This window comes from Oenanthe melanoleuca, chromosome 3, assembly GCF_029582105.1.
Source record: "Oenanthe melanoleuca isolate GR-GAL-2019-014 chromosome 3, OMel1.0, whole genome shotgun sequence".
In the NCBI taxonomy this organism is placed as follows: Eukaryota; Metazoa; Chordata; class Aves; order Passeriformes; family Muscicapidae; genus Oenanthe; species Oenanthe melanoleuca.
In genome coordinates this window covers 75,026,141-75,051,956 of record NC_079336.1, presented here as the reverse complement: position 1 = coordinate 75,051,956, position 25,816 = coordinate 75,026,141, and the positions used below count along the sequence as shown (strand labels likewise).

At 43.6% G+C, this 25,816-nt stretch overlaps 1 protein-coding gene across 1 annotated transcript; it reads left to right on the top strand.

The window, feature by feature from the left end:
• The first annotated feature begins 18,580 nt into the window (after positions 1-18,580).
• LOC130250635 (cytochrome P450 1B1) lies at positions 18,581-25,816 on the top strand. The gene is made up of 4 exons (XM_056486498.1): positions 18,581-18,672; positions 19,429-19,582; positions 20,312-21,328; positions 22,922-25,816. Exons 2-4 carry the CDS (start codon positions 19,563-19,565, stop codon positions 23,532-23,534), a joined length of 1,650 nt encoding a protein of 549 aa, XP_056342473.1. The 5' UTR covers positions 18,581-18,672; positions 19,429-19,562; the 3' UTR covers positions 23,535-25,816.

The following is a 25,816-nucleotide window of genomic DNA, read 5'->3' as shown; positions in this document are numbered from 1 at the left end:
CATCCTTAGAAAATCATTTGCTTGTAGACTTCTTGGTTGTCAGGTAGAGGAAGGCAATGAGTAAATTGGACTATCAGGTGCTTTCCTGGGTGACTCTGTGCTGTCAGCCACTAACAAAAGCAGCTCCCACCTCACATGTCAATAGATGAAACACGAGTAATTCATTTAGTCACCTTAAGACGTTTCTTAATCCAGTGCTGCCTTCTTTCCTTTCAAGTTAGAAACTTTACTCCTCTTCTAAAGCATTGCTGAGGGCAAATGTTGCAGAGCTGTGCAAATCATCATCTTTCAAACACATTTCTTCAGTTATTGTTAGGTTTCAACATTACCATTTCAAATCCATCTTAGAAATGCATTTCCCAAAAGGAATAGTGATTACAATGGCCCAAGGAGAATACAAACTTTGTTCTAGTGAAAGCAGAGACTCAGATTTCAAATGTCACTGTTGGTTTAATACTTTTCACAACATAATCTTATTTCTCACAGATACAAAACTACTGAAAAACTGAAGACTGCCATGAGATAAAACTTGCTGTACATTGGAATCCTCATCTCAAAGCTTTTGCAGGAACATGGACCCAAATGTCTTATTCATACAATGCACATAATTTTTAGAGAGGCCAGAATTACAAAAACTGAAATATTTGGATTCTCCACAGCTCAGGCTTATTTATCTTTCCTCCCAGAGACACTCTACCCCCTTGAGCAACATCAGTGAGTTGGAGAGGTCTCTTATTGTTTTATAATGCAAAAAATAAATGCTTTATCCAAAACTAGAAACAATTAACATAGTTCTGAAGACGTAATAAGAGAGCTAGGGCAGAAATAGATCATTTTCTTATCAATAAATGCAGATGAGCTGAATGCATCTAGATCTGGATACCCATTGTCTTTATCACACTTAGTGGTCAAAAAGACTGAGTAGGAATTCTGGCAGCAAATCTCTCCTAATAACTGCATGAGTTTGTTGCTGCTCCAGTAAGAACCAAGTTGTATCAACTGTAAAATTAGGAGCTGGGATTGACTAGCCTGAGGCCATGAGGAAAAAAACTGGGCTAATGTGACAGACTTCGGATAAACCACCTGCTTTGGAAACCCAAGGCAATGGCCAAGTCCTGAGTATGCATATTCATGGTATCCAAAATATGCAGACTAAATAGCTTATAAAAGGCTGAAATGATCCTAGGAAGCAGCCTGTCCCTGCATGGTGCAAGGCCCTCTCACTGCTCGAGACCTTGTGCAACACCAGAGTGTGCTGGCATGCTGAGGTGGGCATCCCCACAGGGTGCCCTGTCTGTCCCAGACCAGCCCCTTCTGGCACTGAGCTCTGGTGGAGCCCCCAGCACACCTCTGGCAGGGGACAAGGCTCAGAGGAGACCTGCCATCCCACAGCCCTCAGGGGATCCAGCTGGGCCTGATGCTGCCGCTGGGAAGAGCCACGCCTGAAGACTTGCCTGACAGTCAGAGACTTCTCTTTGGGGACAACAAGGAAAAGGAAGACCAGCAGCGTTCAGTGCTACAGATTAAAGAGTTTGTAAATAAGACACTGTAAATGCTGTCACATAAACAACAAAACTGGCAAAATATTACTTTGTTTTGGCTCAGTATAGTTTTTGATCATAAACTTGTGTGCTATCAATGTTCTCTCTCGAGGACAGCACGAACAAGAAGAATGTGACACTTCAGGAAAGAAGGAGTGCTGAAGAATGATTAATGTAGCCATGCCTTGTAGCTCTGTAATGAAAAGCTGCACTGAGGAACAGTATATATGCATAAAAAGTAAGTAGATGCAGTATCAAGCCCTGTGGGGCTCCATAATGCATAAAATGACCAGAAAACAAATTTATCAGAGAGTGATTTACATTAATTTATAAGAGACTGATGTGGAAGTCAAGAGAAATATGCTCTGAAAGGTATTTCATAAAATTCAAGATTTGCACCCACAAGAGCACTGCTTTCACTTCTGGCCAAGAGATGTGAAACTAATGAACCTACCCCTGCCCTGTGGATTACGGTCTTGTGGCTGAATTGTCTATTAAAGGATGAGCTTGTGATGAAGTATGTCCTTCAGCAAACCTCTGATGATACATCTCTCTTCTGTTCAGTTTGACTGAAGTTTATAGGAATTCCTGTACCCTGGGGATCTCAATACCTATAGTTTAGAGAGGCCAGTGGGTTTAAAAGCTGTTTGTGGGTCATTAAGACACACACATATGTGCAGACAGCAAGTATTGCACTTGCTTGGCCTCTCCAGGAAACTAGCTTAAACCAGACACTCTTCTCATCTGTTCACTAAAGGAAAGCATCCAAGAGAACTGTGGACAAAACAAATATTTTGCAGGACTGTTGCCTACTTCTTTTAAATAATTGCTGCATTAAGGGAGGTTGGAACAGCCTCAGAGATCAACACATAGTTCAGATTACATGAATAGCTGAGCTTGAAAAGCCAGGAAGGAAAACAGTCCAAAAAGGCTGTAGGTGGTCAAGCACATCTGCTAAGCCACTTGAACAGGATCTGACTGGGAAAAAACAGCAATGAAAAACAAAGTGAGAGCCGAGTACTGCAATGGCAGTAGGACATAGAGTCTTACCCTTCTGTACCATTTTCTGACAAAAATATCCCAGGTGCTAGAGAAGACGGCCGTGAATCTGTCCTTGAGCCAGCACTAGAACCAAAGTGACATCCAGAAATATGGTTTTACACCATTTAACACCTTCTAAGCACATTTTTTATGTATGTGCTTCCAATGTAAAAAAAAAACAACCAAAAACAAATAGCAAACAGACTTAGCTGGCAAGAGCCATTTCCAGTCTGTTAAACTTCATGAAATTGTTTCAATAAATACAAACAAAAAGACTATAAAAGGAAACTGATACTTTAATAAACTTAAAAATCTTTGGTATTCAGTCCTTTGATGACCCAAAAGGAAAATGAATGTATCAAGTTGGGCATTTGACTGAAGGTAACGTTTGTCACTTTTCCTCTAGCAATCTTGTACAATTTGTTATGTTTGTGGTTTACAACTTAGCTATAAACAGACCATCACCCTGAAACACAGGATTTATAAATCTCAAAATACAAGCAAATTTGCTTCTGCACTATCAGATTATTTATCTTATTAACAACTAGTCTGATTACAAAAGCTCTGTGTACTCACATTTATAAACCACATTATCAACTTCATTTAACTTCAGTTGAATTCATGCCCTAACAAGTATTTATCAAGGTAATATGAATGACATCACATATTTGGCCATAAGGTGTTTTACAAGTCATACCTGGCTAGACAGTGTTTATTCCTTAAACTCTTCCATAATTACAGATATTGCTTAAGTATCTGGTGTGTGTGCTGGTGCTCTGAAATGCTTCGTGTAAACACACCTTGGAAAACTGACTTACCACCTGTGGGGAAGATGATATCATACTTCCTAGGTGGTATTACCATAAACCCTCAGCTCACATTTGCTTGTAATATGAGACATGGGAAACACATGCTGCATATAGCTAGAAGAAAAAAAAATGACACATCTCACTTTTTAATCGTTTCAACGTTCCACAGCATAGCCAAGTATTTTGTGGTGTTTTTTTAGTGTTAACGTTCTTTACTAATGATTCTTGTCTTCATTCTCACTCACATCTTTCCAAGCTGGTGCACTCATTGCAGTGTAAGCCTCTCATGCTAGAAGACATCAGCTTAGTCACAGAAGTAAATGTTAGTACAAATCAAGAAATCAGCCACATAAACCATGGAAAAACTGGTCTGCTGTCACAGAGGTTTAGCCTGAATCCTCCCAACTGCCCCAAAAAAGGTCCAAGTCCAAAGAAATTCTACTGCATGTGCCAAGCCAGGGAGGTGTGAGGAACACAAGAAGAACCTTATTGGAATACAGAAATGCCTTGTAACTTCCACTAAATCCCACAAGTATCCCACATTTCATGTCATTAATAGGGAAAGTATCTGGTAATTGGGTGCAGTAATTAAATGAGCCCTCCCCATCTGCTATGAGTAGAGGCATTTACCATGGATGTGGAGCTACTGCACTTAGAGCAACTTCAGAGAGGAAATTTATCCTAGTAGGCATTGATTCCTTTAAAAAGACTCTCATTAGAGTCTTTCACATCTGCCCACTTTACAAAATTGCCCTCTTTCTACTTTCTGTCCTAAACAGCACAGCTATTTTGGATGACAAAAGATATGCCACTCAAATACCAGCACCATTTTCTGAAGAATGGACAGATACTGAAGGAAAGAAATGAAAGATGATTTTGATGAAGAAGATGATCTTACTGTATACTCTACCCAAATAAACACTGTTGTATTTTTTCAAGCATCAAAACAGATTTTCTGGGATATGTGAATGAGAAGTCAGGAATGAATCTTTTCCAAGAAGATGATAAAAATAGCTTCTGCTAAAGTAGAATAGCTGCAGCTGGGGACACATAAACCCCTGTGTCATTCCCATGGAAACTTTTAATTATCACAATATTGTTATGACAATAAAACTAATAAAAACAATGTAAATCAAAGAGAGCTACACATCCATGTATTTAATATTACAGCTTCTTCACACTGCACTTATTCAGCCTTTTTCATTACCTCACAAGATCTTGCTTCAGCACTTATAATATTGAAAAGGAACTTCTTCCTACTTGGAAAAGAGAGGCACAAGCTAATACAAATATCAATCCTGGAGTGATGTGTCACAAGATTTATCTTAAAAAAAAATTTGTTCTACTCATTTGTACTTTTTTTGAATACTCTGTCTTGTTTTAGAGAAAAAGCAACACAGGGGAATAGCAAGGTACCTGGAAAAAAATTAATAGGTACCACCATAACTCTGGGAGCTCCAATTTTTAAGGAGACTTGTATGTTCTATCTAAAGAAAACTAAGGGGAGATACCACATCAGACTTCAAATGTGTTCAAGACTGCAGACAGAAGAACTTATTCACTGGATCTTTAATGAATAAAAAGTGATGTGTCTGAACTGAAAGAAGGAAACCTGAAGCATGACTTTTGGCAAAGGGTAACAAAACCCCAGATGTACTGTCAAAGGACAAAGTGGGATCTCCAGAGGGAAGGGTTTTCAGGAGAGCTCAGACACACATCTGTTGGAAGCATTACAGGCAAATTTGATCCAGCTTTGGCAGCAACAGGGTGGTCTGTGTTATCCTTGGAGATTCTTCTCAGCCCTCTATGGCTCCAGATCTGTAATTCTTCTTCTTGGCAATTTCCAGCTCTATTTTTCAGCTACTTGACCTCCTAGGCTGCTGGCTCTACCCTGTGCATGCAGACACAAAGCTGAGGAATAACGAGTCCCAGTGGGGAGCTCTGTGCCCTCTGGACGCTCACATCTCTCAGTACCATGCATTGCTGGTACTGTGAGACATGCACCTGCAGCCAAGGTGTGTCTCCAGGTGTCAGCAGGTGAACCATGCATGGTTTCCTCTCCCATGAGCCAGGGCATGACCACATCCACAGCAGAGTTGGACATGTTTGTCCCAGATGACAATCTGACAGGTCTAACAGAACACTCTCCCTGACCACATGTGGAGTTGACTGTGTTTTGCCACTATTATTTTCCTGCCATGTTTGCTGTTTTAAATCTGTGTTTTATTGTCAAATTTCCCAAAGGAGTTTATCAGAGGTGCCAAGAAAATGTTTCAAGTAGGGCAAGCCAGTATCATCAGCCAGGCTCAGCACTTGGCATTAAGAAGTGAGTGTGGTGCCTGGCTCGTATTAATACAGGTCTGACTTGTCAAAACAAGGTCTGGGAATCAGCAGAAGCAGGTGCATGTATTTGTTACTCCTGATACAGAAGACGTTGGGATTTTTTCTCACATTTTCTTAGTAAAATGAAAAATCTGTCAAATGTTATCCATCCGTGGAAAAATTTACCAAGGTTATTCCTGAATATAAAAAGATACTAGGTATAAAAGGTAATGCCAAACAGAAGTATGAAAAAGACACATGAATCTGTAGATGAAGTACAGGAACAGAAGTAATTAAATTTGATTTTATTGCCAAGCAAGTAAAAAAATGTCAGGAATGGCCTCTGGAAAGTCCCTAATCATGTTGTTTCACTGTTTTGCTCTCTAAAATGGAATTTTAATAATTACCCACCTCACAAGTGCTCTGTAGTGCTGTGCTTAAGAATGATTGTGAAAGGATCTGTGATTAGCTGAAAAAAAAATGTTGTTCACATCATTATCACTATGATCTGTGAACATTTAGGCAAATACATCTGTGTCTCTAGGTGATTTATTTCAGATGCTGGCTGGAATTTAGATGTAAGTAACTCCTTACACTTAAATTGTTCTTCTGTAGTTAGTACAATGGATTGACAGAATTACTTATACTTATTACAAACTGGTTTGCTGTATAATCTGGACAGTTGCCTAATCTTAAATCAAGACCAAATAGGGAAGAGCCCAGTAAAAATTCATCCTGTAATATGTAACAAGAATGCTGCAGAGCAAAATATGTTGAGGATGGTACATTAAAATCACAGGAAGCAGCTCTTCTTTAGATGCTCAGTGTTGGCTTAATAAACAGAATCCATGTACTGTTGAAATCTAATCATGTAATTACATTACATTACATGTAATCCATGACCTGTTGAAATAATTATTTCAGCTGACCTTGATGGAATAGTAAGAATTATTCTCCATGGAGAACAAGTCAGGCAACAGCTCAGTGATACAACTCCACAAGCCAAGCTTACTAGGAATATATATCTAAAATACCTGGGCTATGTAAAACTGCCATGAACTTGCTCTGTCAGTTCAGATTAACTCAGATTAGTCCAGATTATTCTAAAGATACATGGCCACCTGTACAGAGGTAATGCCAGACTAGAAAGGATTTTTTTTCATATTGCTCTTATGGGTATCACTGCTGGCATAAAGTGAAAAAAATCTGTGATAGGACAAGTTAATTGTGCCAAATGATCTGATAGCACATTGTGGTGGCATTTCTGTTCATCCATGGATCTGACAGCTCAGCATGCTCTGAGATGTCTGGCCAGAGAGGAGTGTGCATGCTTTGTTACTTAGACTTCCAACAGTTAAGAGCTTCAAGGAGAGTTAAAGAAAGGAGTTGCAGTTGTTCATGTTAGCAAAAAGGAGGACTGTTCATCAATTGAACATTAAAAAATCATAGTAAAGTCATCTAACAAGACTGTCAACTAATAAGATAGAAAAAGCACTCAGATATGAGTGGCATCACCAAGGCAAAGAAGAGTCAGCTTCAGAATCCTGCAAGAGAAAAGGTGTATGGGCTAGCACAGAGCAGGCAGCTCCCTGGCTGCTTCCACTGGCAGTATTTGGTACAAGTGTATTAAAGTGCACTAAAGTGCCCCAGGGCTGCCACCATCCCTGCTCTGCAAAGATACCACAGGCCAAACAATCCCAAAATGAGCCACAGTTAAACTCATCCACACCAAGAAAAACAAGGTAGAACCATGTACACAAAAATAACAGCAGAGAAGTGTTTTTCTAACTTGCCAAAACCTCCATTGAGGAGCCTTTTCAAGTGCTGTCTTGGTACCAAGTTTTTCTTATTTTTAAATCTTTTGTGGTGACCATGTAAGTTTTGGTCAGACATCCATTAAAGCAAGAAAAAATAGCTCTGGCCCTCATGACTTTTTCAGATATCCACCTAAATACTGAAGTCCTTATCAGCCTAAGCAAGGCAAAGGGGTTACATTGCTTAAACCTTGCTAGAGGTGTCTCTTGAATACAGTGCTTTCATTAATTAAATTTGACAAAGGTCCCTGATGCTCAAGCAGAGGCTGCCTTCTCAGGCAAGGTTGCCATTCAGGGACATGAGTATTGAAACTACTGACTATCAGACAGGCACCATGAACTAGTATTATTTGTATCTAGTTCTCTGCACTGCTGTTACTTCATCTTGTGGTGTCCAGCCTTCTCTGCAGCATACTCATAGCACTTGGGAAACTAAGCTTGTTTCCCAAGTTTGCAGCCTGCTGAAGCCTTCCTCTCTAACTTGAATCAATGTGAAAATAATGACTTAAATCAAATGGTCTATAATTTCTCTTGATTGGAATAACTTTAAAGAAAATGCTATGCTGCTTAAGTCAGTGGGATAATTTAGAAAATATGGAGTTTGTCAAGATTTTTCAAAACCTGCTGCCTTGCAAAAATGTTTAATATAAGATCAGCACGGTTGGCATGGTCAGATTACTTTTTCCACAGGGAGTATATAAACAAAGGTGCTGCAACCAGTCCTTAGTCATACCTACTGAACTATTTGTATCTCCCTCCTCTCTCTCTCCTGGCCTATGCATTCTTTTGGGAGTGACTTCCCACTTACCTCCACAGAAGTAAGTGACATGAAGGCAGAGCTCTTCCCACTTGGGAAACTGCAGCAGATTGTTACTGCTACCCTGTTTAACCCTTGTATTGTTTCAGACTTGGCATCCATTTTTGTGATTCCTATACAGCTGAAGATGATAGTAACTGGTTTGTCCTCCTAATCTGATGTCATTTCCTATTTGGGAATTTAGTATTTTCTGAAGACAGAAGACATAACTCATTCTCCAGCAGCCACAGCTGTGCAACCTGATCAAATACAAATGCTGAGTATTAGATATATCTATCTTATCTATCTATCTATCTATCTATCTATCTATCTATCTATCTATCTATCTATCTATCCATCTATCCTGAACTAATCTCAATCACTCTACTTTCAATTATTTTTTATCTTCAGTAGGACTTCCTCTTGAATGTACACGTGAAATCTAGGTCTGCTGCTTCTTTGCAACTTCTTCATACCTGCCTCCTCACACTTCTCTATCAATAACATAACCCAGGATTACTTCAATGAAGGAGAAGGAAAATATTTTACTATGTTTGTCACATGCTCTTCCACAGCCTGTGTGCTGGTGGGCTTTCTTGCCCATGGGGAAGGGAAAGGTCAAGGCACAGAAATACCCAAGTCTTCTTCAGATTTCGCTCCAGGATACAGTTTATTATCCAAACATCAAATTCATAAAGTAACACAAAGTAAAGCTATTCCCTCATCCAAAGCCAGCTGCAGAGGCTCCCAGGCTTTCCATGCCAAAAAAAGGGCACACATCTTCATCTAAACCCCTGATGAATCAAGTGACAAGCAGGCAGCCTGTAACCCTTTCCTGACTGTTTAACCCTGTCACAACAGAATTTGCTGCTGTGAATGTTTTATTCCAAGGCTGGAGCAGAGAGTTTCACACTCTTTCGAGTTTCTAAGCTCAAAAAACTTCAAGGTTGGTTTGGATTTTGTTTTGTTTTGTTTTGTTTTGTTTTGTTTTTTGTTTTGTTTTGTTGTTTTGTTTTGCTTTGTTTTGTTTTGCTTTGTTTTTTTTTGTTTGGGGGGGCTGGGGGGTGGTTTTGGTTTTTTGGTTTTTTTGTGCATCAGTGCTTACAGCAACATTTGGTGATTTTGCTACACTTGTTAAAAAACAGGTTTCAGGCAGCAATGTGTATTGGTTGGGTTTTTTTTGTTTGTTCAGTGGGGTTTTGTTTGGGTTTTTAAAATGAAAACCTTTCTTCCTCAGAAGAAGACTGTAGAAACATTTAAATTTTTATAAAGATACTGACCACAGGAAGACCAAATATGTGTTTGAGAGTTCACAGCTTTTGTGAAGTTGCTGTTAGACATGAGTTTTCTACATTCATATTAAGTATCAAGACAAATGGGGAAGAATTAAAATGCAGGTGTGCAAAACTTATGTACTTTGAATTCTTAGAAATGAAAAACACGGTAAATGGTAAACTAATAAGGAAAAAAGAGTTCTTAAAATAAAGCAAATTCCTCAAAAGGGCAGCTAAGGAGGGTTGCAAGAAAGAAGCAAAAATATAGCAGAGGAGAAGAGGGAAAATCAAATGGATTTATTTTGAAAGCTGATTCAGACAAAATGCCTTTTGCAAGTGGACCATGGTTGCCTGATGACTGTGGGCTTGTGAAGGTAGAAGGCAGAGTTGCATTATTTGAATTAAAAACATCAGTAAAAGAATCAATCCATCAATCATTGCCCTACAAATGTAAACATTTTCCTGCATACTGGCTGTACAGAGTCTGTCTTAAGCTAGAAAATAGTAGAATAGATACTGGGCAGATTACACAGCGATCACTCCCAATTGTAGGGGGAATCTGAGGCAAAAAAAGATTAAATGTCCAGAAATGCAAACTTACACAGAGGTCTTGCATCAATAGGTCCATGTTGTTTTCTGTTATTTTAACAATCCTTTTATTATGCCCTTATTTGTAAGAGTAAGACTTGACTTTCTGCAGCTTTCCCCACTGTTTCTGAGAGAAGTTTGAGTAGATCTCTCCATTAATTCCCATAAAGCTTTATTTAGCTCATATTGCTTTCAACTCCCTGGAGATAAGAGTTGGGGCTGAGAATCAACAGGATCCTTTTCCTTTCTTGTACCTCCAAACAAAATATGAATTAATTCCTCTGGTGCAGCCTTTAACACTAGCTCAAAACATATAGCAGCAATAAAACCACTGAAGTTTAAGACCTCAAGGTTAATTTGCCTGGCAGATAAAGACACTTCCTTTCTGCTTGAAGACCTAGCTAATTTGATGTGAAATCCCTGAAAATAAGTTTTTAGCAAACATCATTAGGCTTTCCCTGCAGAGTGAGCAAGGCAGTGTGCAGCTGAGCACTGGGTCCCACATCTCCTTACTGTAACTGCGTGTCTTCAGCTGTAACTATGTACCCATGAGGGATGGATATTCTTTATATCTTGCTGAGGGAATTCAGGTCAAATGAAACCTCTCCAAATTGTGTGGGGGCTGAGTTCCATTCAATAAAATGTGGATCCCCTCTCTATCCAGGCCCCCACACCTCTGTCAAGGTCTGCATCCCCACGCACTCTGCTCTGACTCTGCTGCCATGAATGATCTCATTTGTAGCTTTCTCCCTCAGTTCCAGTCTTCTGCCTGCCATGCAAGAGTATGTGCAAACAGGCAGGTGTAAATATTCTACCCGCCTTTTTTGCCTAATTTTCATTCAGTGCTCATGATCAGTTGCAGGTGCAGCCATGAACAAACTACAGCCTGAATAATGTGATCATGCATTCCTTGCCTGAAGAAAGGCCAAGACTTGGTCTCCACACAAAATTGCTATAGAGGCATCTACATAAATGGTGGATTAATTAGGAACCAAGTCAGGTTCTGTCACTTTAAAACTTTCTTCCACCCTCCATCACCTCCATCCATCAGTTGCCTGCAGCATGTATATTGAGGAATCGCGTGCAAACCTTACCATAACCCAAGGCTTAACATAAACTATGCTCTTTCAGGTCATTGGCAAATAACAGGTATATCCGGTTGTGCCTTTGTACTTGCCTGCACGCAAATTAAAAGCGCATGTAAAGTTACAATAATCAAAGTCAGTCAGGGGGAAGGGGAGGAGAGCAGGGGGATAATAACCGGGGGATCAGGTTATTTATCTTCACTGGGAAGCCACTGAGAGAAGCCTCCTTGCATGCCATTTACACCTCAAAAGAAAGATAGGGGCAAATGCGGCTCTTGGCCAAAAACATCCCCTACAGCGCCCTAAGCTGTGCCTAATCCTGTCTTTTCCCTGCAGCTGGTAAAGACCCTGCTATCTCTGCTGCTGCTACTTCTTCCCCATGGTGCTGCACAGCATTTAAGCTTCCTCCTTGGCTGCACAGTGAGTGTCTCTGTGGGAGACAGCAACAGCCAGGATGGACTTTAGGATCTCTTCATTGGAAGAATTTTCTTCTCATGGTCTCAGCTACTGTCACCATCTCCAGTGCATTGCTGCTTCTGCAGCTGCTTCAACCCTCTGTCTCTGACAGAGCCAGACACTCTTCCTGCAGGATGACATCTGCACAGCCACCCCAGGGCCGGCACAGGCTCCCACACTGCTCTCTCTTCTAGAGGTAGCCATCAAGCCTTTGTGCAGCCACCCTGAGCCTGGGTGTGGGTTGCTTGGGAAAGGGAAGAATTTATGGCAATTTTTTTCTGTCTTTCTACTTTGGCGTGCCATGAGATTAACAGACATTAACAAATGCCTCTTCCCAGAGTGCTATGACAAGATGAAACCTGCCCTGACTGGCACCTGCAGTCTGTTTCCCTCATGGTCTTTGATCTGCCATTGCTGAAGGTTAGAGGACCTGAATGGCTCAGAAACAGGCACTTCCTTGGGTTTGCTTCCAAATGCTAGGAGCATGTATGTGTCAAGACTGCTTTTCCTCCCTGAAAAATTTATTGAGGGACAGAGAAAATCTTTATTATTATTATTATTATTATTATTATTACTTATCTTACAGAAGAAGTCAACCATCTTGATCAAGACTGCAGCTCTTATACAGAATGCTTTAAAACTCAATTTTCCATCACTGACCACAGATACCACAAAGGGAGTTTCCCTTATTGCATTAGTTTGAATATACATTCTCCAAATCCTTGTTCAAATTAAAAAATGTGCAAACAAATAACTCCCATTTCCCCTACCCCAGGGAAGAGCATAAATGATTCTATAGGCTAGGGTATTACCTGCATACATCCCAGTCCCAAGTATTTGAGTCATTTCATTTACCACTGAAATGCAGTTACTGCTGGAGGCAAATGCACCAAACCCTTTCACAGCAGAGCAGAGGAAGCCAAGAATGCCGTGCCACAGAGGGAGATACAAATGTTTCCTCAGCTGAACTTCATCAGCCAAATCACAGAAGGTCCTTGTTCAGTCTCGTGCATTTTCACCTTAGAGGATACTCCAGTGAAGCTAGTGTGTCATTACCACTGTTTCTAATGGATGAGCTATCACTCTGCAGCTTTTTCACAAGTACTATTCAACATTTTATTGACCTGCAGTGGTGGAAGGGAGGAGGGGGTGAACAGGGCTATCTAAGAGGTGACATTTACAAGCAACTCCTTGACTGACATGAAATTTATTAGGTTCGTAACATGAATCTCCTTTGGAAAATCCCAGCTAAAGGCCTGTCTCTTCATGATTAAAAGCCAGGGAAACTCCTTTACAAGTGACAGATTATTGCGTTCCTCTTTGGCTCAGCTGCCATCTCAACGATCAGTTTCTGCCCAGTGCCACCTCCTCTCTCAGATCACCTGAAAGCAGCAGTACTAAGGATAATGATGCTTTTAAATGCTGAAAACTTCCCATTATAAAATTTAAATTTTCTAGACAAGAAATTACTCCAGGCACTATGGAATCCATTCCTAATAGTAAAAGAAATTTCAATATATCCATGTGAATGTGCAAGTAAACAGAGCAGGCTTTTCAAGTTAGACTAGAAGCCTAAAGGAGAATTCTGAAATTCAACCTGGATTGCTCTGGAGGGGACCAGATTCAAATTGTGTTATCTATTTTATTATTTTGACCACTTGTTCTACTGTCAAGCAGCAAAAAATGGAACACATCAAACACAAACTGAAGAACCCGAATTACCAATATTTGTATCATGGGAAATGATGATATTTGTCCATGGGAAATTATTGGTTGGGAAGTAGTGAGATGAACATTTATAGGCTGGAATAATCAATGGCTAGGACACCTGGGTGACAATATAGAAAAACCCATATTCTCATCAAAGAATGGCAAGTTTCTTCATTCCATCTGCAAGTGCTTCACTGGCTTCTCCCTCTGTGCCTGAAGGGTCAACTCCCTGCAAGTCTCTACTTGCATAGAGTTCCCTTAACCAGAAACTCTGGGTTCTCCTTCACTTATAATTTTACTCTATTTCAATAATTTGGTCTGAAATTTTCTATCCCTCCTGCCAAATCCATATTTTACATTGTAATCTTTTGAAGTGTTCTATCCAAAACCAGTTGAATGTATTCATGAGAACAAGGAAAATAAGTATTCATGTTAAAACATGAAGGGGCATTTTCTTTGAAAAAAATTGTCTAATGCTCTAATGCAGGGATTTGACATTCATCTGGATAATGTCTTTTTCTCCCAGATTTGTGCCTTGTGCTTTTCCCTTGATAATTCACTCAAATTTGGTCAAATGTCTAAACTCTGAATAACTGTATTTTGCATATTCATGGTAAAGGCTTTGTACAGAATATGCTTCTGCCTGTGAGGGAATAATACTTTGTTTCTAGTTGTAACCCAGGACTATTTTGAACTAGCATCTGTCAATACTCTGAGCATACAAGTGCACTGGCATTTTCTAAACTGACAAATACTAAAATCTTAGAGTTAATAAAGCAATTGCACTGCCAAGCTTTTATCACTACTACTAATATAACACCCAACAAAGTCTGGAAAACAAAGAAGAGATATATTACTGCTTGTTAACATGATAAAAATATTGGTCATAAGCAATAATTTTAAACTTTGAAGTGACCTAGCGCATCATAAAGGTTATAAGGTTCAAATACTTCAATGTAAAGATGGACATTGGCAACACAGCTCTTGGTTCTGCAAAACTCAAAAGCAGTGTGAGGATGCAGAGCTGCCAGCTGTCCCTGGGAGTACCCCCTTGCTGAGGTAGGAGAGTGAGCAGGCACAGCAGTTTGCCCACACATCACATTTGAGCACAGGCTCAATAATGCACACCTTGAGCAATGTCTAATCTTTCCTAAATGTCATTTAATCCACTGCTTCAGACTACTTCTTTCAAAGCACTTTAAAAGAATTTGTACAATGTCAGTAGACACACACACAGAAAATACCATGGATGAGGGCCCAACAGTGTGTAAATCAGATTTTGCCCTTTTGCTTTGTAGCAGAAGGCAGTTTAAAAAGGCTCCTCAAAAGATGTCCACAAAGGTATCATCTCTGTGTTTTCCTCTCAAGAAAGACTAAGCTGCATGGTTTCATCTAATACTGTCAAGAAAAGGCAGCAAACTTTGGAAATAAATACTGTAGCAATCAGGCAAATTTAGAAGTTTCAGAATCAAGTTTTATGCTTGAATTAAGCATAGCACCATGTCCTCATTTCTGTAATCATACCTGTGTGCTGCCTGTGTGGAAGCAGACCACAATGTATGCCTTTAATTTGTAAGTAACATGAAAAATGCAAACAGATGGAGAGGCTACAATTCAGTCTACTACTGAGCTGAGCCCCAGCAAGTACTGGGAGGTTCCTTGCCTTCCCACAGCAGCTGCGGGAATTTGGCTCAGAATTAGAAACCAAATTTAGGGTTTTCAATAGCAAGGCAGAATTGAAAGAGTGAGCTGGGAAGTCAGTAGGAATGCAGGGAAGAGTGAAAGTCCAAAGAAAGCTGCAAGTTAATGAAGGTTAAGAATGTGATACGCAACCACAAATGCATATGCTTTAAAAAGCATACCACAAATGCTTTATTTTAGGCCACAGTGGCCTAAGTAAATAATCCTGAATCATGGAGCTGCAGCTGGCTCCTATATATGCCTGGCACTCTGGATAGACTTGAGGATGTGGCTCCTTCTATTTTGCTTAAATCTCCTGCTTAGCATGACCAGAAAGCTGCCAAATTGAGCCAAACCAGGAGCCTACATCAGAAATTATGTCACCACCATCCACACTTGTGGTGCTGCTGTCTCAGACTGTCTCAAGCACTGAGCCCTCAGTACAGTGTAGATAAGCCAGAGGAAGAAGGGACATCTCTGGATGCAGAGCAGCAGGCACAGATGGTGACCACAGAGCCAGCAGCCAAGAGGTGGTTCAGTGTCTGGACTGAGCACAGATCTTCTGCTCTGGATCTGAAATTACTTGAAGAATAATGGTAACCCTGCATCCCATGGGATCACCACATAAATGAAGTCTGAGTGAGCTGTTGCAAGCATACAAGTTTACAGGTTCTTATTCTGATTGTAGCAGTGGTGATTTTCCTGACTTACAGCAATATTGAGACTAGGGTTGAACACTAGAGGTACATTAGTGCATCTGTACAATTTTAAGCAGCCTGAAACAATAGGATATTGCACTTGGTTACATTTCCAAGTGATTTGTGTCTTACAGTTATGCTACTTGTTTATTCATCTTGTACATATATATATATATATATATATATATATATATATATATATATATATTCATCTATATTGAATATATCTTATATATTCATATTACAGTATTGTGCAACACTCAGAAACAGACAATCAGAAACAACATTGCCAATGATTGTTTAACAAAGAATGGCTTAGATCACTCTACAAACAGTAAACAATTTGTACAAGCTCTATGCTGAAGCAATCCCAAGATAAAACATTGCTCAATTATTCCATCTGAGGATTTTGTAAAATTAAGAGAGAGGAGGAAAAGACCCATAGTCCCAGGTATGGGAAAGACAGAAATCTTGTGTGGGAGGGCTCTCCATGGAAAGATACAAAAGGAACAGGTAAGAAAAGAAAACAGAGGAAGGTCAAGTCCATGAGAAATTCCAGTTGCTGCTCATGAGGATTTATGAGCAGCTTGCCAGTATCCAAAAACAAAGGCAAGCAAAGGCAGAGGCTGCCATGGTTAGAAGCAAAACTAAGTGTTGGGTCTTCAATGCCTGATTTAGGCAAGTATTTCTTAACACTTGTAAAAATCTCTTAGGGGTTTAGGAGCTTTCTTGGAAGATGGGGGACTGTGGCAGACATAAAAATTCTCTCTTAAAGGGCAAATGAAGACTCTCTAGGCTGTGCAATTCCTCCTCCTTTATCAATTTTTTACCTCCACAACAAGGATGCTTGTCCACATACAGAAGCAACTTTTTTTCAGTCACAGAGGTACTGATATCCCCCACAAACCCTGCATCTGGCATTCCTATCAAATCAATCAAGATTTTTATGAGATTAGGCCTGAATTCCTCTCCCTTAATCCCAAACTGACTCACTGTAGCCCTTCAACTCCTTTTCTTTTCCATATATTATATCAAGTAGGATTTTCTAGACCTCAGAAATAATTCATTTTACGTGGCATACATTTTCAGTGATTCAGTCTTCAGTGCCTAACAAAATACGCCAACTCAGGAGTCTGGGACTGGTTTCAGTAGGACCTGCATGTCAATTAAGTCCCTAGAACTGGGAAAAAAAGAACATATATTCTCTAAGAGCAATTCTAAAGACCTATGCTTCTGCAAACAAAAGAGGTGAGAAGACTAAATATAGAGGTGGGCAGGAGGGCAATTTGTAGAATATGACAGAGATCGAGGGACTAATCATAGTCACACAGAATCAGAACCTAAAAAATTTGGGTGAACTTTCAGTGTATACAGTCAAAAGAATACTCAGGTTGTAATAAAAGCAGTAGGGAGCCAAAGCTGTAAGTAGTACAGGGGGACCAGCTGGTACTATCACTATGGAAGAAAATATCTAAAATAGGTTTTCTTTCTTTCCTTATAGTGACAGAACTCGTGAACACCAAAGAGAAGTGACAAAAGAAAAAATTGTTTCCTTACAGCATTAAAAGAAAAAGTACCAGGATTTATAACTCCTAGGCTCCTGCCTTAAATTTTGAGTTTGCAAGTCATAATTGTGGAAATGTGTTCTTTTCTCTATACTTCATTCAAGCAGCCAGGAGCAATCCAATTGCAATACAACTAATTTAGCCACTGAAGCAAAAAGAAAAAAAAAAAAAGGGGGGGGTTGGTTTAGGGACTTACTAACGAGAGCTGGAATGCCTGGAGTTTAGGAGACTTTTTAACACAGTCACCAAGAAAAGAGCAAATTTACCTGCTGGCAATAAGAAATGCCCAACCTAGATAACTTATCCAACCTAGTCCTCACCACCCAAATCCAGTGCCTGGAACAGATCTTCTGTTCAGTGGCAAAAAATCACTGCCACCCAGATCTTTTTTCTGGAACTTTGCCAGAAGACGTCCATGTTTCTTCTTTGACATGAGACAGGTGAAGGAGGGAGTGGTGGCAACTTTTCCATAGCTGAGTGAAATTTGGGTTCAATCTTCTGATAGTGATGGAGATACCAGAGCCTTAGTCCAATAGGGATGGAGCTGTCTTTGCTCTTTTTTGAAGCTAGGGTATGTGCGCAGGATTTCTTCCAGTTCACCCTAGAAGTGGGGCTGGGAAAAGGAAGCTTGCTTTCCCCAGCACTGCTCAGAAAAAGTGGTTCTGACACCTCTGTTACTTGGCAGTGACAGGAAGAAGCTTCAAGCCAACAGATGATCCAAGACTGATGCTAGCATGAGCAAGAAGGAGCATTACCGTCTGGAAGAGCCTGGGACAGTGACAACAGGCAGGATTACACTTTTTAGCAAAGACAGAAGCAGTAGCAGCCTGGCCAGGACCGGGCTCACACCCTGAGCTGGGCTGACTCCCAGCATCTAATTTTGTCTAATCCCTAAATGCTACCAAAACATCGTATTTTCTCCTCATGACGTGACTGCAAAGAATCTGAAATAAATGCTGGATTTTCATATTTTTCTTGTTAGTGCAAAAATGACAAGAACAAAGCAAAGGCATTCTGTTTTCTTGGGGAAGGATTTCCTCCGTATCTGGGGGTTTTGCAGTCCCGGCTCCCCCGGGGCGCCGGGAAGCCTGGGGGGGCTTGGAGCGCCGTACCCACACGCGTCTCGCCAGCTCTCCCAGTGCGGGCGGAGGCGCCAGATTTAAGAGTAAAAAGGCGCCGTAAGCGGGAGAGAAGCGAACGCAGGGCGGAGGCGAGGCCGGAGGGCACAGGAGCCGGCCGGGGTGCGAGCTGCCCGGCGCTTCCCAGCCTCCTTCTCCCCGAAGCTGGTGTCAGGTATTGCGAGGAGGGGTAGGGGCCCGGGGAGGAGATGGCTGGAGGCTTTCCAGCCCCGGCTCACGCAATGCTAACTCCGCACGCAACGGGGAGGCGACAGGCGGAGGAGGGGAAGCTCTTCGGCTTCCTCAGCCCCTAAGATGCAGGCGAGACTTCGCCTTCCGACAGCGAGAGCTGCGAGTCCACCCGCCACCCCACTCCCCTCCCGGCACCTCCTCCGCCAAAACTTTTGGCCCCGGCCATAAAAGCATCCGCGGCTCAGCCGCTCTGCTTGGCGAGGGCCCAAGGGCAGCTGGCAAATAACTGCGACCCCTCAAGCCAGGGGACGGGCCAGGCAGCGGCGATTTGCCAGCGGGGCCGTGCGCGTCCCGCCCGCACCGCGCCGCGCACCGCGGATGCCGGCGGGTTTAAAGCCGGAGTGGCGATGCCAGGCACCCAGAGGTGGCGGCTCCGGTTCCGGCTGAGCCCGACAGCAGCGGGCCGTCCTCTCCGCGCCCTCTGAGCCGCTCTCCTTCGCTCCCTGCAGCGGGCTGGGCTGGCCCTGTCCCGTCCCCGCAGCCCAGCAGGCGGGTGGGAGCGAGAGAGAGGGAGGGGGCGCAGCAGCCCGCTCGCTCCCGGTCCGCGGGGCTGCTCGGGGCAGGTGGCTGCCTTGGGGCGAGCTCCGAAGGGTTAAAGAGCTGGGAAGGTGATAACTGCGCTGGGATCGGGAGCAACTGGCATTTGCCTGCACATGACCTGCCAAGCTCCGGGTGACAGGTACCGGGGCTCCTAATGAGTTTCCCAAAGGCTTGGATCTGAACGCCGCCGTCGCCGCTCTTCTCGGAGCCGCGGCTGTCCATTACAGCTGCCGCCGGCTGCACGGCTCTTCTCCATCCTGCCCAAGGTCTCGGATGGAAGCAGAGTGCAACAGGTCAGTTCTGCTACAGGAGCCCGCCGCTTGTTTCATCCCTTCATCCCCTCGCTGTTTCTGAAAGGCTGGAGCAAATGGTAGGAGCGGGCGGTCCCTGGGCACGGGGATGGGAAGCGGGACCAGTCAGCACTGCCAAGCAGAGCCCTTAGACATCCTCCACAGCCCATCCCGGGGCGGCACACCGCCAGCCTGCGATGCCACGGCGGGCCCGAAGGTGCGGGGAGGAGGGAAGGGCTCGGGACTAAGGGGGTTCCGTGGCCGCGTGCGGAGGTTTCTCCAGAGCAGCGGGAAATTCCTACAGTGGGGCGCGTAACCCGTTTCTCGCAGGGGATTTTTCGCCGGGGGCAGGGATGTGCAGCTCCGGAATTAACCTGTCTCCAGCGCACGTCAAGTGCCTGCATCTGCGAAGGCTCGTCAGGAGAGAGCATCCTCCTGCTTCCCACTGTGCCTCTCTCAGCCGTGACCTGTTGGATCTCCCGCTGAGAACTCTTCCTACTGACCCCTCTCCACACACGACTTCGATCTCTTATTAGGAGCTTGCCACTTGATTATCGATTATCCCTTGTTTTTCGCGCAGGATTTAGGCACGCGAGGAGCGCACAGCAAGGCTGCCGACTCTCCCCTCCGTCACGCCAGTGCGCCCCGTCCGGGCTTCTCCTTGCCCGCGGGACCTGAAGGTGCCCGCACCCCGCGGGACGCTGCCCGCTGACCTTTCCCTTTCCCTTGCAGCATGGCCTTCGAGAGGCTCGGGGAAGCGCTGCGCGGCATTCCCCCGTTGCAAAGCTCCCTCCTGATCCTCCTCTGCCTGCTCGCCGCCATCCACCTGGGCAAACTCGTCCTGCAGCATCAGCAGCGCCGGCGGCAGGGCCAGCGCCGGGCACCGCCGGGCCCTTTCCCCTGGCCCCTGATCGGCAACGCTGCGCAGCTGGGCAGCGCCCCGCATCTCTCCTTCGCCCGGCTGGCCAGCACCTACGGCGCCGTGTTCCAGCTGCGCCTGGGGCGCTGGCCCGTGGTGGTGCTGAACGGGGAGCGCGCCATCCGGCAGGCCCTCGTCCGCCAGGGGGCCGCCTTCGCCGGCCGGCCGCCCTTCCCGTCCTTCCAGCTGGTGTCGGGCGGGCTCAGCCTGGCCTTCGGCGGCTACTCGGAGCTCTGGAAGCTGCACCGGCGGGCGGCGCACGCAACGGTGCGCGCCTTCTCCACGGGCAGCCCCGCCACCCGCCGCCTGCTGGAGCGGCACCTGGTGGGCGAGGCGCGGGCGCTGGTGGCGCTGCTGGTGCGCGGCAGCGCCGGCGGCGCCTTCCTCGACCCCTCGCGCGTCCTGGTGGTGGCCGTGGCCAACGTGATGAGCGCCCTGTGCTTCGGCCGCCGCTACAGCCACGGCGACGGCGAGTTCCTGCGCATCGTGGGGCGCAACGAGCAGTTCGGGCGGGCGGTGGGCGCCGGCAGCCTGGTGGATGCGCTGCCCTGGCTCCAGCGCTTCCCCAGCCCCATCCGCGCCGCATACCGCGCCTTCCGCGACCTCAACCGCGACTTCTACGGCTTCGTCCGCGGCAAGTTCCTGCAGCACCAGCGCAGCTTGCGCCCCGGGGCTGCCCCCCGAGACATGATGGACGCCTTCATCCGCCTGCAGCGGGAGCAGCCGCTGCTGCAGCTGGAGCACGTGCCCGCCACCGTCACCGACATCTTCGGCGCCAGCCAGGACACCCTCTCCACAGCCCTGCAGTGGCTCCTCATCTTCCTCATCAGGTATGTGCCGGCGGAGGCGGCAGCACACCGGTGCGCCCACCGGCCGGGGTGTGGGGGGACATGCGAGCCCGCCCGGGGTGCGAGCGCCCGCCAGCCCCGGGGGAGCCCCGTTTAAACCGCGCCGCATGGGCAAAGGCGCTGCTGGGGCGCTCCCGCGGCGGGAGCAGCCGGCCCAAGCCAGAGCATGGAGCTCCGGGTCCGGGCACAGCCGGCGCGGTCCCGGCAGGGAGCCGCCGTCGGGTCGCGGGTCTGCGAGACCGGGCAGCGCCGGGTGCCTCGGCGGCCTCCGATTAACTAACACGGAAGCTCTGGGAAGCCTGCCAGAAAGAGATAAGGAAGTATAAAAGAAAAGAAATCCCACCCTACTCAGGCGGTCGGGTTACGGTGCCTAAGGAGAGGCTGGCAGAAAGGCAGCCGAGTAAAACCTGAAAGTAACAGATTTTAGCAGGTCAAGATCAAGGAGATCATAGGAACAGGATAACAACTGCTTAAGCACGATAAAGAGTTCGTGCACCGCTTTACAAACCCGCTATTATGCTGAGCTGCCGCTGTGTGTGCCTCCCTTGCCATTGCGTGACTGGGCAAGGCAGACCCCTTGGGCAGCCGGCGGGAGCGCTGCCCTGGCACCGGGCACCCGCCGGGGAAACTCGGAGAGGGAGGTGGCTGAAGAGAAGGTGCCACGACACTGACTCTTGTCTATCCTGGCTTTTTCTTTCGTCTGCATAATTTGTAGGCTTATGCAAATATTATCTACCCCTTCGCTTCTCAAAAAAGAGGCAGATATTTAACACTCTAGCTAAGGGTGTGATGCCCAGTGTTCACATAACTTTTGGGTTTCTTCCCATTTCTCGTGTTTGCCCAGCATTTGACATGTGAGTCTGCTGCAGGAGGAAAAAGCAAGGATGCAGAAGCCAAACTTAAATACTTGAAGCAAATAAAACCTCCAGGGCAGAATGTGTGCTTTCAGATAAGCAGAAGATGTATTAACATTTTGATCTTGTTTGGTTACTCTGTAGCCTTACAAACCGTCCAGACCTCAAGACAGTAATCCTTAAATACATTACAGAGAAGACATAATTTGATATTAATTAGAAAAAGTCTTCTCAAACTAAAACTGGAATGTCCATAAAGCCATTCTGACTATTTAATAATAGGGATTTTTTTTTCTGGTTTAGAAACCTGCAGGCTTCCAAATGTATGAAATATGTCCAGTGATAACAAACTCCATGCTAACTTTTAAGTCACATATAAAGTTGGAAAATCAAATTCTTGTTCCCATGAGAAATAGAAGAGACAAGTATTTCTAGTTTCAGAATCAATTTTGAAAAATTGGATCAGAATATTCAGTTTCAGCACACTTTAGGTTATTGTTAATTTTTATGTTAAGAGTCAGTTATATGGGATATTAAAGTAAAAACTGAGCAAAGTTTTCATCTGAGGTCTACACATTCCTGCAATACATTTAAACTCTGCTCACACTGCATCATTTAGGATAATGGTGAGGTTCTGTGAAAAATGTTTACAGCAAGGATTATTTTTACGAAAAATCCTTTGAAAGTGTTATGTACACACACATCTCGCTTTAAATGACAGGTATCCGAAAGTGCAGGCTAAAATGCAAGAAGAAGTGGATAGGATTGTTGGAAGAGACCGTCTGCCGTGCGTTGAAGATCAGCCTCACCTGCCCTACATCATGGCTTTCCTGTATGAATCCATGCGTTTCAGCAGCTTTGTGCCTGTGACCATCCCACATGCCACCACAACCAACACCTTCATCATGGGCTACCTCATTCCCAAGGACACTGTCATCTTTGTCAATCAGTGGTCAGTGAATCATGACCCAGCAAAATGGTCCAACCCAGAGGATTTTGATCCAACAAGATTCCTGGATGAGAATGGGTTCATCAATAAAGATCTTACTAGCAGCGTGATGATTTTCTCGCTGGGAAAGCGTCGCTGTATTGGAGAGGAGTTATCCAAGGTGCAGCTCTTTCTCTTTACCTCCATATTGGTGCATCAGTGCAATTTTACTGCTAATCCAAATGAGGACCCTAAAATGGACTTTACCTATGGGCTGACCATTAAACCTAAGCCATTCACCTTAAATGTTACGCTTAGGGATACGATGGATTTGCTCGATCAGGCTGTCCAAAGACTGCAAGCAGAGAAAGCAGCCAGTGAAAGTCAGCTGTCAGCAAATGCCTAAGCAATAAACCTTGCATCTACAGATAATCCCCCTCTCTCTTTTTAGACTTCTATAACTCATAGATTGTTCTGGAGATATTTTTGGTATATAGCCAATATTACATGTTATAAAAGCATGAAGAAAAGTTGCACAAGGTATAATTCAGGCATCTTTTTAATTCTAGAAGGAGAGCCAGGGAACAATATATTAAATGATAAAACATATGCAATTTGAAAGTAAGCCTTTTCTTTTCTAGCTTGTTCACAGAAGTTGTCATTGAAAGTGCTTTTTATCTACTGACTGGTTGGAGCATCTCCAGGCACTGTCTCTATAATCCTTTCCATGTCTCCATGCACTATGCCTTAACTCTAAGTTTGCCTTCAGTGACTGCACATTCAGAAGTGAAATCTCTTGTTAAAAAACAAAAGCAGCTGCTCAGAACACTGCAGCCTGCTTCTGAATTTACTCTGCTGGAAACTGCCACAGGCTGATGGCAGCTCTGGTGTTGTGGCTGCTGGGATGTATGTTAATGTCTCAATAATAAGTGTTCACATGATTTTTGGTAAAATGGCAATGTAAAGTCTTGCCTTCAGCATTCCAAAATGTTTACATAAATGCCTAAGAAATAAAAGTTTTGTTTGTAAGCATGTTTGAAACTAAAATTCAGGTTTTATATGAAAATCAACAGAATGTCCTAATATAGTAACTTTCCATAAAGTTTTGCAAGATCAGTATTTCTATGTCACTAGATGGCAAGGGTGATACAAATCATATGCTAATCTGTTCATTAGCATGTTCACAAACAAAGTATTTGAATTTGATATATAAAGGTGTAGCTGAACTTAATGTTTCTTTAGAAAGGAGTTAATATTGTTTTCCCTAAGCACTTAGGCAAGTCCAGTAAAATCCACACTGACCAAGGTAGGTAGAAGTGAGATTGGGGAGGTTATATTAGAACATTCATGCCACAAGCCTCAAGTAAAGCATAGAACAAATATACGGCAAATAATACCCCTACTCACTAGTCATGCTATTAAGCTGAGTTATTTAGTATATCTGAAAATCAACCATGTACTTTTAGTACAATTTGTTTGCAACAAAGTCCCAGAAGGAAAAGTAATGTTACATGTCCTAAAGTACCCATTAAATGAACAAAAAGTACTTTTAAAATATTTATGAGGCAAAGTTCCTAGGTTTGTTTTCTTTTTTCAAACACCTATTAGTTTAAAGTAAAACACACATGAAACTTTATGGCATTGAACCTCCAGCTAATGTTCGTATATACAAAGCTGCATATTTCTCTAGAAAGCAAACAGCTCTACGTCAATGCCTGATTTTAAAAGACTTGGGCACTTCTTTGGAGCTGCAGATGGCCTTCAATGACATATGCAATCCATCAGACATGAGAGTACCTCACATGACTTGCTGTGCTCAGCTGAGTACCAGATAAGGTATTAGATTATTAGAAAAACAAGGGTACAGTGCTGCACAGCAGAGTAGCTCTGCTGAGACCTAAGCAAGTAAGGATTTGCACAGTGACTTCTGATAGACGGCCAGTCCTGGTCACGCTGGCAGCAGGGACAGAGCTCCTACTGACACAGGGAACACAATCCTGATCTTAAGTACAAGGCCTCGCTACCGATTTTAAAAACCTGAATCAAACCTACAAGCACTGCTCTATAATCACACACAGTGATAATGTATCTGTTTATAGTCTCTGACTTCATATGGCATCTATCATCTGTTTTAGAGCTAAAAAAAGCTTTCTGCTAAATACATGGAGTAACCTCAGGTGTTTTTCTGAATTCTGCACATATTTGTGATATCCCAGAACTTAGCCTATATCTGTGAAAAGCTTTATAAGATACTCATTTTCATATGGAGATCTACATTAGATCAAATGCTAGCAAGACAATTTTTCTTGTACCTTTTTAAGTGCTGTTATTAAATGAAATAAAGTACGCAACCTACAGCTGAATAGCTATTCTAATGCAAGGATCATAAATTCAGATTTTCATAAAAAAAATGGCTTTTGCAATTTTTACCCTTCCAAAAGCTTTAACTGTGCATTAGCTACTAGTGCAAAATCTATCCACACTGCTCATGTCAGTCGGGGGTTACACACTTTATAGCTGTTGTTCACATAATGCCTCATGTAATCTGTGAAGTTACTCAAATTAAGTAGCACCTATTTAGAATGTATGCAGTCATTTAGCAAGTTAAATTCTATGGTCATTTTGAGATGTATCATTGTGTTACCAAAATACTAAATAAAATTATTCTTACACTACCATTGCTTAGTT